Source organism: Rhipicephalus sanguineus, unplaced genomic scaffold, assembly GCF_013339695.2.
Source record: "Rhipicephalus sanguineus isolate Rsan-2018 unplaced genomic scaffold, BIME_Rsan_1.4 Seq602, whole genome shotgun sequence".
Classification (NCBI taxonomy): domain Eukaryota; kingdom Metazoa; phylum Arthropoda; class Arachnida; order Ixodida; family Ixodidae; genus Rhipicephalus; species Rhipicephalus sanguineus.
In genome coordinates this window covers 62,501-79,622 of record NW_023615602.1, presented here as the reverse complement: position 1 = coordinate 79,622, position 17,122 = coordinate 62,501, and the positions used below count along the sequence as shown (strand labels likewise).

The window sequence follows — 17,122 nt, the reverse complement described above, 5'->3', positions numbered from 1 at the left end:
GCATTTCTTTTTGTCCCTCGGTTTAAGTTCCGCTGCTCAAACCAGTGTTAGCTATGAACCAACTAGCTCTGGCAAATACCGTTTTGCTGTATTTGCTTTAGCTGTACTGCGCTGTTGTATACAAACGTTATGGACAAGGACGACATAGAGACGAATCATGCACACAACAGTAACTCTCAACAGCATACCATGCTGTAGAGTCTGGATTCAAATCTGCTGAATTAATATCAAATCAAGCCATTAAATTTTAAAGAATGGAGATTGGCTGATGTTCTCAAAATCTGAATTGGATAAAATTGATGTATGTACCTACACAGCTCTGAGTATATGATGAACATGGCAATTAACTGTTGCAAAAGTTAAACAATGTAAAAATTAAACATGAGTTGCAAACTAATATAACATATTTATCTGCTTATTGAAGCAATTTAAATGCCGAAGTTTGCATACTTCAGGTATCATTGCTTGATGGAAAGTTATGGGGCTCTTTCACTTCACTTATAATTAACATTTTTTTTCACAAATTGTCGCTTTTTGGCGTCTTCCCTAGTATTGCTTCACTCCGGGTTAAATATTGTTGCATAGTTGTGGTAGTGAAGAATGCAGCAGTCAAATTGATGAAGATAGAGCTCTTCTTCAACAGACCTGTGCCCAGCAAAATGAAATGCTCACAGTACAATGACAGCAGTAAGCATGGTGGATGGTTGACCATTAATATGAAATGCAGGCATAAGTGCAGGCATTGGTGCATGCGTCATTGTACAATCCAGCATTATCACTGGGGCTTGCATAAGCAAGCACTTGCCTCGTGCATGCAACCCAATTAGAACATTAGAAATTTCACGGAGGTTCAAATACACACATGTGTGGCCTGCGCCAAGCGATAATGCATGAAACACCTTTAGTCAGTGAAACCCGGACACAATGAAAAGTAAACAAGTATATGTTCATGCTTTCCTCTGAAAAAGCATCATCCTGATGCATCATGCAGAACATGAAAGCAAGAAAGTACGTGTAATATACATGTAACAAGTACATATACATGTTACAAAGCAAGCATCTCCTAATTATAGTCCAATGTTTTACAGAGTAATGTTTGTGTAGTTAAAGAAGTGCTGGACTTGAAGAAAGTTTTTTATATGTGGAAAAGCTTTGGTAAGTTCATCTAAATCTCTGCTATCCTATAAACATATTCCACTTTCAGCCACGAGTGCTGCAAAGCATCTGCAGTGTGGCCAGTGACCACTCGGTGGCGCTGCTGAACCTGAAGGAACGCAAACGCATCTTGCTGGCCTCTCGACACCACTTCCCTCTCAGTGTGGTAAAGTGGCGACCCTCACACGACTTCATGGTGGTCGGCCTCTTGGATGGCTCTGTTCATGTCTGGCAGATGGAGACAGGTGAGAGCGTTGAAGTTGTGCGCAGAGCCACATTGCTCAGCCTTAGGAGTACGTATCAGAATAAGAGCGCTTGGCAACAGTGCCTAAATGTGAGCCAATTGGTGTGCAGCCATGGTGAGCTGTCACCTGAAGGATGAAACTGGAGGCAGTGCAAAAGGATTGCGTTTTACAATGTGACAGTGCATTTTGTCCGTTTGTTGTAGTTGACTTTTTGCAACCCTGATGACAGTGAAGCATTATAAAAAAAACTGCTGGTTCGGTTTACAATGATAAATGTTTTTTCAAACGTCTATATCATTAACCTTGTGGTAAGACAGGGGTCTGCCCGCCACGGTAGTCTAGTGGTTATGGCGCTCGAATGCTGACCCGAAGGTTGCGGGATCGAATCCCGGCCGCGGTGGCTGCATTTTCGATGGAGGCGAAAATGTTTGAGGCACATGCACGTTAAAGATCCCCAGGTGGTCGAAATTTCCGGAGCCCTCCACTACGGTGTCTCTAATCATATCTTGGTTTTGGGACATTAAACCCCAGATATTGTTATTAGATGCGAAGCATCTTACAGCGGAGTTCAAACCGGTGGTAGTGGTGGTGGTGGTGGTGTGCGGCGTGACCACCCTTACTGCGCATGCGCATTCCCTCTCCATACCTCCTCTCCACTCCCCTCTCCCCTTCCCTCCAGTTCCCCTCCCCCTTTCCTATCTTCCTCTGAAACACAGGCTATAGACATGCCGAAATTCTCTCCTGCGCAATGCCGCGATGAGCACCAGTGCATGCGCATCCCCTCCCCCTCTCTCTCCTCTCCTACACTGCCGCCCTCTCGCGCGCCTGTCGACCGCGTTCCTCGCTCGCCCTGTGAGAATTAACGGCCAGGCTAGGGGGAAGACAAGACGTGCGTAGCGCTCCTCTTCGTGTTCCACGACGCAAGGTCGGTAGCATGCCCACAAACGCCAGCGGAACCGCCTCATGGTCCCCTTTATCGGGAAATGGTGTCATTTTTATTATTAAGACAGGGGTCCTCAAAGTTCCTGCTCTTATGGAAAACCGTTATCCTTTCCCAGAATGCCGTGAAGTTCCTCCTCTTTCTCTTCCCACCAATGAATGGGGAACTGGGAGAGCTTGCAGCACACTTAATACTGTCAGTGTTGAAGTGCTGGCATGTCTGGTGAGAAAAGGTTGGGCTCTTATGTAAATGCAAGTATATTAGTTTACAGCATATGTGAACACAGGTATAATAGCCCGTTGTACGTACTTACTGATGAATGCAAACAGCTTGCAAACATTTGTGTATATTACCTTCGGTGTCGGTGAACAATGGAAACTCCATTAAAGGAAAAACAAGGGATGGCAAAAAGCAATGATTCACATTGCAACAGTCCAGGCTGCATAAGGCAACCACATTTCATGCACTGCGCTACATGAGAAACTGGTGCATGCACTAAGCCGGAATGGATGTTTCAAAGGCATGTACACACAGACCATACCAAGCACAGAACAGACAGACAATGAACTTTATTAAGATAGTCCTGAGGAGCACCGCAGCCGTTCAGGGCGGCAGCGCCGTGGGCCGCTCCCACGTGGGGACGTTTTAACATTAATACGTTTGGCAGCCTATATTCAGTCTGTTTTACTATGCTATGTGGTTTTATTTCTTGTAGTCTTATTTTACTGTCATACTCATTACTTGCACATTAGGAGAAAGCAAGTGCAGTGGTGGGAATGCCTTCCAGCATTTTGGAGCAGCCATTGGAGCAGGCAAAATCTGCTTTTGGAGCAGCTACCCCTGTTTTGAGCAGGCACGGACTTTTCATGAAACATACAGAGGAAGAAATTTTGCCTAGAATTTAGCCAAGCTGCAAGGAAAGCCCGCGAAATACAAAAAAAAAAAGATCCGCGTGACTAGCGCACTCGCGCGCCGTGATCGTGCTGCTCTCAGCCATGGTAGCCACCATAGCTGTGGTTTGACCGAACGAAATCAGCTGCGGCAGCGGCTCACCGGCTCCATTGCAGCGGTAGGCCGATAAGTTGGCGGTTGTTGCTTGGCCCGGGCTCGCTAAAACTTGCACCGTCACGCGCGCCAACTGGCTGACACAGGCCAAGAAACTACTGCCAATTTATCGGCCTACCGCTGCAACTAGCTGTGACGAAGCCGGCGAGTCGCGGCCGCAGCTGATTTCGTTCGCTCAAACCACGGCTGAGAGCAGCACAATGGCGGCGCGCGAAAGCGCTAGTCACGTGTTTTTTTTTCGTATTTCTCGGGCTTTTTTGCAGCTCGGAAAAAATGATACACGTGAGACTTCCTTTCTCGCAAATAATGCAATGGGGGTTTGTGAAGACGCTCTCGAACTTTGCAAATCCCACTTCTTGCCTAAAGTCAATATTTAGAAATTGAGTTAAATAATCCTAATTAACAATTTACAAAACAAAAAGTATCTGTAGCGCGCAAGGTGGCTGTCAGCAATATGTAAATGATTTCACTCAACTGCCTCTAATATTGCATTTTTAAACCCTTGGCACAAGTTAGCTGGGGGACACCCAATAAACACACGTGCAAACACACACACACACACACCACACACACACACACACACACACACACACACACACACACACACACACACACACATATATATATATATATATACTAGGGGCGTGCGAATATTCGAAATTTCGAATATTTTTCGAATAGTGTTTGCTATTCGATTCGATTCGCACTCGAATTTTACTATTCGAACTTCCCAAAAACAAACACAGTCAACGTCCGATTGAAAGTGACCCCTTCAGATTTTTAAAATGCTTCACCTCATTACACTCTCGTATTGCGGCAAAGCTGCATTTTCAAGCTCCGTTACGGTCGTACTTTGCCAAGGCACAGTCAACGTCCGATTGGAAGTGGTCCCTAGATTTTCAATATGCTTCACCTTACCACACCCCGGTATTGCGGCAAAGCTGCCTTTCAAGCTCCGTTACGGTCGAACTTTGTCGAGACACAACGTCCGATTGGAAGTGGTCCCTAGATTTTCAATATGCTTCACCTTACCACACCCCGGTATTGCGGCAAAGCTGCCTTTCAAGCTCCGTTACGGTCGAACTATGCCAAGAGACAGTCAACGTCCGATTGGAAGTGGTCCCTAGATTTTTAATATGCTTCACCTCATCACACCCCGGTATTGCGGCAAAGCTGCCTTTCAAGGGCCCCTAAACCACCCAGAGGTCGAAATTTAGTTGTGGTGTTGCAGTTGTGCACAAGTCTACAGCGAACGCTGGCGGAGTTGCACGCGCTTTCTCGTTTCGCTCTTTCCTTCGCTAGGCTGCGTTTGTCGGCTCGTCTATCCATCTCTCCGAGTGCCTTTCCTCAGCGTCCGAAGTGGAAATGCAAGAAGCGCGCGCATTTGGTAGCAGAAAACAGGCTCTTATTCATCCACTGACAGCGTCTCTTGCTCACGACGTCACCTAATCATACAGGTGACGTATTCACGGCTGTTTGTCGATAGAGAAAAGGCACGGAGAGGAGCTAGCGAGCGCCTGTTGGTGATTTAGGGTCCCTTTCAAGCTCCGTTACAGTCGAACTTTGCCGAGACAGTCAATGTCTGATTGGAAGTGGTCCCTAGATTTTCAGTATGCTTCACCTCATCACATTGCGGCAAAGCTGCCTTTCAAGCTCTGCTACGGTCGCAGATGTATTAACTCAAGAAAACGCTGGTTCCAACATGGAGATGAGAGATGTGGCAGAGGTGGGGGTTCAATTAATGCTGTTTTGGACCTGAAATTTGGGCAGAAGGTCCGAAAAATGGGAAGCCAAAGCTTTTTAGCATCCAAAATTTCAGATGTTCTTATATATCAACGTCTTCGAGGCAGATTTGGAACTGCGGACTTGAAGGGAGCACACCCTTGTCCGCCACATCAGTTGGGCTTCCACAGAAGTTTAAAGAGTAGGGGAGGCTGAGGAAATGGCATCTTTGCCTTTCATGTGTAAAGTGTTGTCGGAAACACTTTGGTTGCACCAAATCATGTACATAATAGAATTCGGCCTCTACATTGCCTCATTCTTGATAAGACAACTATGAAACACCACACCACCAGTGCTTCATCAACCTAGCAAAAAGAAACACTTTCGTGTTGCTATCTCATAAGAATAAGCTTAGGAATCCTCTCTTAACTTTTTTTTTCTGCAATTTCACTTCGAAGTATTCGAAAAATATTCTAGAAATATTCGAGAAATATTCGAAAAATATTTGATTCGATTCGCACTCGCACTTCAATATTCGAATTCGCTTCGCACCCAAAATTTTGCTATTCGCACAGCTCTAATATATACATTAGAGGTGTGCACGGGCTCCGGGTAGCCCGAAAGCCTGAGCCCGACCCGGCCCGTGGGCCGGGCTCGGGCTGCTTGGAGTTTTGTCGGGCCGGGCTCGGGCCCGGCGCAAAGCCCGATTCAAGCCCGAAACATAGAGAATGAGGGGAATTGTTTTCCAGCGCGTATACAGCGCCTTTTCTGCTTTTCCTTTCCATTGCAGTTCAGCGAGTGGAGCGACAGTGGTGAGAATGTAGCAGTTACAAAAGATGAGCTCTCCGATTATCTCTCTATGGAATCGCCGTCCTGTCCATCTGAAGTTTTAGTCTTCTGGAAAAACAAGCAGCAGAGATATGCCAAGCTTGCCAGGCTGGCAAAAAGATATTAGCAATTCCGGCGACGAGTGCAAGCAGCGCACGTAACTTCATGCAGTTCGGCGGGCTACATAATGCAAAAGCGCCGCACATCGTTGAAGCCGGAATCGGTGGACTACTTGCTGTTTTTGCACAACAATTTGTAATCTGTGCAATAGACACTGTTCGTCGTGTGTCGTTTGATCATATTTTATATGCTCAATAAAATGCCAAATTACTGGAAAACGATGTTTTGTTTTCACAGCGAACCTTCAAAAAGCCGGGCTGGGCCGGGCCGGGCTCGGGATGGTGTTTTCGTACGTCGGGCCGGGCCGGGCGGGCTCGCAGCTCTTTGCCGTCGGGCTCGGGCGGGCCTTCGACAAAGTCAGTGGGCCCGGGCCGGGCTCGGGCTCGGAAATACGGCCCGTGCACAGCTCTAATATACATACTGCGTGCCGCGATAACGTTTTACGCAATTAAAGTTTTCTGCGCCGCTGAACTTGCTGATGCCACAGTGTCTCTCTTCGAAAGTGCGGAAATCGGTCGATAAATGATTCCTACTTCCGCGCGATTGCAGCGATGCAAGCATAGGGAAAGAACGAATGTGAGGTGGCGGCCACCGACGACCGCGCCAGTATGACGTATCGCTGACAACCCTGTCGCGTCGCGCTGCTTTAAGCCTATTGCATGCATTTTGCCGCTGATCGTTGTGCCGGACCGCGTTCACATGCACACCGCTTTGTAGAAACGAAAGCAGCTCGCTGTTGAGGAGTTGATCGTTGCGGATCGTGCACACAGAAACCACGCTACACTCACGCCATTACGATAACCGTACACGTACGGAACAGCAAGCGTAGCTCTGTCGTAACCATACTGCACGCTTTTATTAGGTGACAACACAAACGCACTTCCGTCCACTGCCAGGACAGCTAGAGCATCAGCATCGAGGAGTGCACATCGTTGCAGAAAGCGAATATTGCGGCGCGGTTGCAGTGCTGCTAGGGTAGCTAGGGTGCTAGTGCTGCTGTACCATTGCCACTGATATTGGATTGCGTCGGCTGTCACGACGACTGGAACGCTAGTGGCGCCATTAACAAATGCAGCAGCTCAAGATGGCGACCACGACGTACATTCACTCACGAAGCGCGCTGTCCACGAAACATTAGTTTCGGTTCCTAACACCACGTTGTGGCGCAGCAATGGCACAAATTAGGCAAAAAAGACCCTTTTGGAGCAGTGTGGAGCAGCAATTGCCAGTTGGCTCAGATTGGCGCAATTGGCGCAGGTTTCCCACCACTGCAAGTATAGAACTACAGTAAAAGCTCATTAATTCGGATTTCACGGAATTAATCGAATGCTGAAGTATCGAAAGTATCTGAAAAACAGTTGAAAAATGCCCATTTCATCAATGTACTTTTATTTTCTTGAGGAATACGTAAATCCAGTAATTATTTTGCATTAGAGCAGCGCAAAAGCCACAGTTCTTGTCATTTGCAACTTCCTCACAATGTGAACCTGGCTCAAGACTTGAGGTATGAGGCCAAGTGTCGGGAAAAAAAAATTTTAAAAAGCGATAAGCACTAGAGATTATTAGTCCAAATTATAAAGCACACCTTTTTAGGCACATGTGAGCATTATAAAGCAAGTCCTATTTAATTTTTCAAATTAAAAATTTCATTAAAAGTGGGCCTTACACGAACAGTCCTAACTCAATTTCCACTCAATAAAAAAGCCTCGTTTTTTGTAGGGACATCAAAGAAGCTTCAGCCAGTGCAGTGAACCAAAAGAAATGAGATCAGATGAATATTAAAGGCATAGTGATTAAATAACAAGATAATATGCGCTAACACTAGGGGCACCTTCGTATAAGAGGCAGCCATATTAAATCTTGTGGCACGATTTTGCTTATTGAGGTTCATTGCACACCCACTAATGTGATAAGGAAGTCTGCCAAGTTTTAATGAAAAATTTTATTAGAAAAAAAGTTATAAGGAAAAATACCAAAAATATAAGTTCTGAGAAAATCAACAAAGATTTGAAACTGGTGCAGCGCTTACACACTGTGATCAGGAGCGCTAAAATCCTTGATATTTGTAGTTAGTTCCATCATGGACATTACTCTGGTGTGCATTTGCTCGAGCGGCAACTCGCCATTTTTTTTCTAGCTTGCTTTGCAGCATCAGTGCCATGATGGGATGCGTTTGCGATGCGGTGCCGATCTTTTGTGAGGCAAGCTTTTGCAGTGTAGAGGCCAGGCTCGATGCCAACTTGCTTCAAAATATCAAACGTGCTTCTGTTGCCATTAGTGAAATGACACAGCGTCGTACATATAAGTTTGATCATAGACAAGCTCACATACGTGCCCTTGAGCGTTAACAACAGATGTATGACGTTGCACGTCCACCTTGAAGTTCGACTTTTATGATTAAAAATGATGTGTTGACAATGCTATTAAGCATTATTACATGTTTGCACTTGATATGATTGTGAAATAGTAACCAAAAAAATACTACATATCAAGTTAAAGGGACACTAAAGGCAAATATTAAGTCAACGTTGATTGAAATAGCGGTCCAGAAACCTCGTAGTGCAACTTTATGCCAAGGAAGTGCTTATTTTGAAATAGAATCACATTTCAGTGGTCCGCGCCGCGTTAGCACACTTCAAATCATCCGCCTGAAAGCGGTATTTCGTACGTCACTGTTTCCATGCACAACGTTGCCCATATTTACTGCGCGGCGGCATGCACTGGCGGCGTGCACCATTCGGGCATCCGGCAACATCACGTGCATGCGGTATTTTGTCGAACTTTCTGTCAGAGCGACTTTCACAAGCATGCAAAACACACGTGGCAGTACGCGATACCAAAACTACCACTGAGACTCGACCGTGAGCGAAGCAGGGCGCCGGGCGAAGCGCAGTTCGGTGAAAACGGAACTTTCGAGCCACGCGCGCTGTTCCTCGTTGCAACACCAGAGAGGTTCTTTTTTCCATGAATCAAACAGAAACGAACAAGCAGCATCTTATTACGTGTCTTGATGCACAGAAGGTTCTTTTTTATTGCAGCTAGTTTGATTACTAGTGATTAATTGTATTCAGACTCTCCTCATCATTGGAATCACTTCCAAAATGTCCCACTCGTGGCACTCCATCGTAGGATACATTTACCTTAATTTCTCGGTAAGTAGGGCACTGCTGTTGATAATATTGCCGTTTTAGACGTTGTCATACATTGAACTTTCATGCTGACATAAATTGCTATTTGCCTTTAGTGTCCCTTTAATCGTATGATGCACACAAAACTGGCACTTTCAGTTTCGGTTTCGTAGATGAGGTGGTCTAATATTTTTGCCTGTATCTTTTCAAAGAAACCACATAGACAGGAACTTTATGCAGCAAAATGATGGGCGATAAGATGCGCATTTAACATGATCAAAAACCAAAAAATGATGTCTGGAAAAAAAATCGCTTTTCCCACTTGGCCTCATACATTCCGAAACAGGCTCTGAACCCATACCCTACAACGTACCAACTACATGATTGTGAATGACGAGCACATCTTTATGAAAGCCTTTGGCTATTTTGGTTGAAAATGTGATTTTCGCTGCTTATGTCGCTATTTGCGGCGCTTCGTCCTTGGAATGCTCCGAGGATCGTCCGAATTAACCAGCCAAATACGACTGAATTAACGAGAGCTTGATGCCATTGAACAATGTATATGCTGGCTGGGACTAGACAGCACGTCCGAATTATCTGATTTCCCGAATGAATGAGTGTTGAATTAATGAGCTTTTGCTGTATCTTAACTGCACTATCATAGCTGCAATGCATTTGTCAATAATGCAGTTTGTTGGCTGTTGGCTAGAGGCTACAGAGCGGGCACCTGGTAAGCACTATGTCCAAGGGAAACATATGCCAAAGTTCAGCATCTAGCGCAAGACACAACACAAAGATGTGTGATATACAATGTATATTTATATCACTCTGTCCTTGCACTGTATCCTACGCTAAATGCTGAAATGTAATACCAGCATGCCCAAACCTATGTTTTTTTTTCAAGCTTGAAGTTCGCTATATCAAGTTTTGGGTTAAATTTATTTCTTGTTTTCCATTCACTTCAAATAAGAAACAATTTAGGCATGTATGATAAAATTGTTTTTTGAACATTTTGATATAAACCAAGAATCTTTCTTAGCTGTTTCTAGATAGCCGTAAGAAGCTGTGTGGCAACTTTGAAGGGCCTACTTCTCGTAAGCCGATACACAAATAAGCTTTGAAGAGAGTGAGGCATGTCATCATGCTCCCTTCTAGTTTCGTTCGTTCTTTTTTCTCTTTCTTGCAGCAACTGGAGACTTCTGAGAGAAGCCTTTATGCTTCAATTGACATCAATAGGTCTACAAAGGTGATGATGCAATCAGCAGATATGTTTGGTTGTGCAGGCCACCTAGACCGAGTCCTTCGGGGTCTAGCAGCGGAGGAAATCCTGAACGCATGCGAAGACTACTCTGGGCACCGAGTAGAACGCATGACAAGCGTGGCTGGGCATCACCATAACATGGCTGTCATACGGCACGCCAGCCAGCGTGGAATGAGCCATCGGCACCACTCTTCGCACCACCATGCTCCCGGACACCAGGTCAGGAATATCTTCTATCATACACACTCATACACACCACCGAGTTGGTCACAAATGGCCGCTTTGGTCGCAAGGCAACTGCTTAGGCTCATCACTTACTGCTCATTTTACAGCAAAAGCTGTTATGAGAACACAACGGCCGTTTTTGGCGCCGTAGTTGTCCACTGCCGCCGCCGCTGATGTCCGTAACTGCTATCGTGCGAAATAAGGGGGAAAAAAATAGGCTTGTGCGAATAGTAAATTTTAGGTCCGAAGCGAATTCGAAGAGAATAGTGATTTGATCGAAGCGAATTTCAAAGCGAATTCGAATAGTTTATATTGCATATTATAAAGAAAAATGGGCACATTTGTCACGACCCAACTAACCAGCGCAATATTTTTGAAGTTGAAACAAGGCATATGCATATGTCATTATTTTTGGTTCAAAGCGAAGTGGAAGCAACTTTGAGTAATAGCAGCATTTGACTTCCGGTAGAATGCAAGTGATAACCTGTAAATATGTTAAGTTTTAAAATTTACTATACTTAGAGCATAAGCTGGTATAACAAGTTCTTAAACTTAAAAAATGATGAATCGATGTGAGGGTATACAGTAAAACCTCATTAATTTGAACTCTGTTATTTCGAAATCCCGCATAATTAGAAGGATTTCTTTGGCTCCGTATTTCGCAATGTAAATTTGAGTGGATAATTTGAAGCGGCGGTCAGTACCAGCCCGGCTACTTCGAAAACTTTAGGTGCCATGTGCCAATTCCCCGATCCCGATTTAGCCGCAAATCCGCAGAAACTATGGCCCTTAGGAGCCACAAGGCAATGCATTGTAGCGATACTAATGAGTGACTAGTGAAGCATCCCAGCCTCGCTGCTGCCAGCGCAGGAACAAAAAAACTAAACAAAAGGCGGTCTCGTGGTCAACTAAAATGTGCCCCTGCGGAAAAGATGTGCTTCACTGCAACACAGCATCGACACGCGGGCAGTATGACGCATGCTTCTCTCAACGTCAGTGTGCCATGATTTACCCATTCTTTCTGGGAAAATAGAAATTAATAAAGGGCGGTCTGACGGAATTCGCGATGTATGCGAACCTCCCAATGGCTGTTGTTCCGGCAATTTGCACACTAGCACTGCTGGCAGAATACTTGCCTGCAACGCCTACTTCGAAAACTCAGTTCGAACACTTCAATGATCATCTTTTCCACCCAGAACACATAGCGAATTCCGTCACACTGGTCATTATTAAATTCTTTATCTCACCAGAAAGAATGGGCGAATGGTCGCATCATGACGCGCTGACGCTGCCAGGAGCAGGTGACATGCTGCCCGCGTGCCACCACTGTGTTGCAGCGAAGCACGTCTTTTCCGCAGGCGCGCATGTCAGTTGATTACGAGACCGTTTTTCCCCCTATTTTTTTCTTGCACTGGCAGCAGCGAGGCCCACCGTTTCCCACTTTAGCGGCAAAATTTGGACCGGGTATTGCTGGAAGACATTACCCTCGTAGCCACAAACTAGCAGGAACAGCAAACGATCACCTCTGATTGCTTCCAGTAATTCAAAGTTCCTTTCATCCCGCTTTTTGTATGTTTGGTTAATTCGAAAACCTGCTTAATTAGATTTTTCACAGTCCCAGTGACTTTGAATTAACGAGGTTTTACTGTATGTTCATTTAAACTTGAAGTAAAACTTCGCGGCAGTGCGGATTTTTCCTGGAAAGGTGTATTCACGGTATAGCACACCTCTACTGCAGTGAAACCACCTTTACAGGGGGTTACGTGCGGTTTGTCTATTTGTTCATTTCGAATACTTCGAAATTTCCTAGAATTTAAATTCGTTTCGAAGCGAATTCGAATACTGTAATATTCGTTCGAATATTCGAAGTGCTCGAATATTCGCGCAAGCCTAGAAAAAAATGAAACAGGGAAAAAAATTGGCCGCGTATCTGCGTGCTTTGCTGCAAATGTCGTCTAAAGATGATAGAAGTACGCGCTACGTGAGATATGGACGCCATCTGGCAATACGTAAGGAAACATGAGTGCTGTGTTGCGGGCTGGTAGTCCCGCGCAGCAACAGGCGAAGACCGGAGGTTACCAACGCGACCGGCGGGGACGCCAGCCAGCCCGAACGTGCAGTTTGGCACGAAGCGCCGAAGCAGAAGAACGGTCCGTACTAAACGAGTACTCTCCACACACTTTTATTTACATGTCGCCTGGGTAAAACAGGAATGCCAGAGCGGCGCCCCATGGCATTCGTACAGTGCAATACTGAACCGAAATCGAAACACTACAATGAGCTCGTGCAGAGGGCACGGAGGAAGGCAAGTTTCAGCGCAGTCGCATTTTCAGCGCAGCTTAAGAGTCTAGGGTCTTTAGAATCATGTATCTATGTATTTTCTATTAAAGGAACACACCACCTAATACTTACCTAGTGATGTTGTGCCTCAGATATGCGTAATGTTTGTTTTTTGATCGACAATGTACACAAGTATGAACCTAGTCAGCCGTTCAAGATGGCTGGCTCTTGGGCAGGTGGTTCAACTTTGGCCGGGTGGCTGAATCGGGTGACAGACAGACAAACAGAAAGACAGACAGACAGGCAGACCAAAATTTCTGCGTTTAAGTTCCCCAAAAAAGACTATCGTCTTTAAAAATATCCAGGATGGAACGGGGTCGAACCGGGGCACTCTACACGGGAGCCCAGTGTTCTACCTGGGAGCCATGTTGGTGCTTGAAACTGCTTTGCAAAAAGACTGTATACAGGCTTCATGTTGGGAAGGAACCACATTAACATATGTAAATAGCGTGGAAGAAAACTAAAATAACAACCAACAGGCATCACACAACGCGAATTGTGCAACGAGTGGGCTGTTGAATGCTTCCAACGCATTACAAAGGGCTCTTCCATAATTCATCATCAGGCACAGCATCAACAAAATGCACATGATGCCTTACAGGTGTTTAGCGGGTACCACGGTTCTCCGCAGAATGACAAAAAATGGCATAGTGGCTTCTTCCCTACTTCACAAAAATTATGACGGTTATACACCTTTTCAAGTTCTCACGCCAGGGAGGCGCCATATTGAAATGCGCGCCGTCTAACGTGCAAGATTGGCGAAATCGCCATCTTGGGCTGCGCGTACTCGAACCGGCACGCTATCTGTTGGTGTGAGGTCCCTGCTAAAGCCTGTGTTTGCTGATTTTTCGTTTCTTTAAGCTGTTTTGTTTGGTATCGTCGCTGCCATTGACTTATTCGTCGCTGTCTGAACCATTCAGCGGCGCGCATTTGCCCGTGCGACGCAAGAATTAGCTCCGCGTCTGCGAACGGCAGTGCTTCGTCGTCGGTACCAGTAGCAGCCAGCGTAGTACCAGGTCGATCACGGCGTGAGTGTTAATAATCGGTAACTAGAGCGTTCTTGCAGCTGTCTACCGCTTTCCTTTATTGGCGTACTAAATGTCTACGGATTATCCATCAATTTCAAACCTCCGCGCATACTCGTTCGCGGCGCGTAAGTTTGTCAGCTGTAAACTGTAAACACGCACAATCCTTCACAGATACAGTTGACCTACATTCACCCGACGACGTCGAAGACTAGGTCGAGGAGACCTGTGAGTGGCCAGAAATACCGCGAGCGAACATTGTTTATATCTCGTTGAGGCGAATGCGTGGGGTCTTCGCCAGGTGTGCAACTACGAGGCACTGGAGTCGCGCAGCTACGCGCAGTTTGACTGTGTGGTCAGTCGCTGGCGCACAATGTGAAGGAAAAAGTCGTGCTGGTGAAGGGGAATGTGACACCGTCGCAAGCCGATCGCGCGTCGGTTTCCGATGGGCCGTCCGCTGAAGTACGGCGCGCGCAGGCTGCACATGCGTAACCGGGCAAGGCGGAGTTTGCAGCCGTGTCGGCCGCTGCTGTGTTATGGACGATATGAAGTGTGAATCCGCAACATTCTCACGAGTTAGTAGGTGAGTCATCAGTGGCTTGCGTACCTTTCTTTCCTATCTAGGATGCTGCTTGGGAACGTTGTTCTCGTCGTTTTTCTTGCCGCCAACGAAATACCGGGAATAGAGGCGTGACCAGGGCGACACGCGCAAGCTCTTACTATTTAGTGAAGCCACCCACTGCTGCCGCAATTCAGGCGACGAAGGAAAACGATGCAGCGCGAACATGCCACGCTTGCACTCATCGCGTGGCGTACATGCGCTGCGGACACACGATTGCACCTTAATATTTCTCTTCCGCTGCTTGTTCGTTCACCCGTACACACAGTGATGACCAGATGACTTGCTATGCGAATGCAGTAAATTTTCTGCCATGGTAGTCACTTCGTATCGGACACAGGCGCATAACACAGTCACACAAACGCGTACCGAAGCAACACACACACAGCACTGGCGCAGCCCAAAGCACGGTAGTTTTTTCCGATTTACCGACGCCACCCATTTCTTCTGCAATTCCGGCGACGACGGAAAGTGATACAGCGAGAACATGTCACACTTGCAATCCTCGCGCGGCGTGCTGTGCTGCGGGCACACAAACACGCCTAAAATGTTCCTTTTCCGCTGATTGTTCGTGCACCCGTGCACGACACAGTGATGGCCAGACGATCGGTTCTTTGAATACGCACCATTTCCGACCATGACAATCGCTTTTTATCGCAAAGAAGGGCCTAATTCGCAAACATCCAAGCGTACCAAGCGTACAGATACACATGCGCAGCCCAAAGCACGATGGCAACACTGAAAACATACCCTCGAACCCTGCAGCGCACTGGTGCGAGCAGGTGCGAGGGTGCTTCTGTGAAAAGGTGTATAGCATAGTGGGTTCCTCGCAAGTGCAGTTCTATTGGTTGCCAAGGAGGCCCATAAAGCCGCCATGATCCACTTCCTCAGTGTCTCAATAAGTTTCTTTCCCTCGCTCTTTCTCTCTTTCTCACGTTACCCTATGTTATATAGTGTTGTGGGAGAGTGAAATAATGACCAGGCGTCACACAATGCGAATTACATAACTAGTGGGTCGTTTAAAGCTTCCAAACCATTACAAAGGGCTCAGCCATAATTCTTCGTCATCAGCCATCGCATCAACAAAGTGCTAACGTCTTACATATGTGTAGCTGTTACCTCGCTTCTCAGAATGATGAATAATGGCGCAGTAGGCGCTTCCCAACTTCACAAAAATTATGATTTATGGCGTAGTGGGTACTTTGGTAGTGTACTTGTATTAGTAGCCCCAAGAGAGTTTATAGCCGGCTCTAGAAATGCCATTCTTCCAGCTTTTGCTGTGACTGTGCTGCGCTTTCCACGCAGGCATGCATTTTTTTCAGTCGCACGACTGCAGTTGCAAACCTCTGGACCAATTAGAGGCACAGGAACAGGAAATCAGCTTATTTATGGGTAATAGCAATGTGAGCAGATGTGAATTCTGTGTGGCGACAGGTATAGGTCGCATGCAAGCGTGAACGTTGATCACCTTGAATCGCTTTTTGGTCGCCACTCACAAATGGTCACGTGACCGTTGCCAGTCGCAGGTGTGAATGAGCCTTAAAAGTGAGGGACAGCGGACTCATTAGCAATTGTTGCATTGCAGAGCGGACAGTCTTGACACATTGGAGATAGTTTGGCAGAGCTTGCTAGAACGTCAGAGCATTTATTCAGAGATATAGAGAAGCGTGATCAGCCTCAAAAGTCTTCAGACATGCACGAGACATGAGAGGAGCTTTGATTTGGGAATAAGGCACCATAGAGAATCCAGGCTCCCTGAAATGATCCAGGAATATCTACTTACAAGGAGACTGGTGCAGTCCTTTGACACAGGGGTCACAAAAATTCAAAATGGTACTTTCTCCAGTTTGAAAAGGCACAGTAGTTGAAGTATTGAGGACTGCACTGACAAGTATTGAATACTCAGTCCGTCTGAACGGATGACACCAGAAAAAGGCACGCTGCAGTGCATATAATGTTGTACTTTAATGTTTTCATAGCATTCCCAGGTCAGAGTGGACTTCATAGTGTTAGTAATAACATCAGGATGTCACCAACATGCAACCGGAACTATAGCTACAAAATGTAGCTTCAAAAGGGGAAGTAGTTTTTAGTAGGCTTGTGCGAATAGTGCATTTTACTGAGGATGGGCGAATATTCGGGCGTTTCGAATATTCGAATGAATATTACAGTATTCGAATTCGCTTCGATATGAATTTAGATTATTCGAAATTTCGAAGTATTCGAAATGAGCGAAATATGTATACATTTGACCGCACATAACCTCCTGTAAAGGTGGTTTCACTGCAGCCTACAGTTGCTGTGCCGTGAAACAATTTGTCCAGGGAAATCTGCACTGCCGCGAAGCCACACTTCAAGGTTAAATGTACATATATTTTTTTTAAAGTTTTAAAAGCATGTTACATGGGCTTATATGCGCTAAGTATAGTAATTTTTAAATTGTACGATC

General features: G+C 45.9%; 1 protein-coding gene across 1 annotated transcript in view; it reads left to right on the top strand.

The window, feature by feature from the left end:
- LOC119377890 (WD repeat-containing protein 7-like) overlaps positions 1-17,122 on the top strand; it is a 102,221-nt gene that overhangs the window by 32,841 nt on the left and 52,258 nt on the right. Inside the window, 2 exon segments of the mRNA XM_049411660.1 lie at positions 1,205-1,400; positions 10,487-10,683. Coding sequence (XP_049267617.1) covers positions 1,205-1,400; positions 10,487-10,683 — 393 coding nt within the window.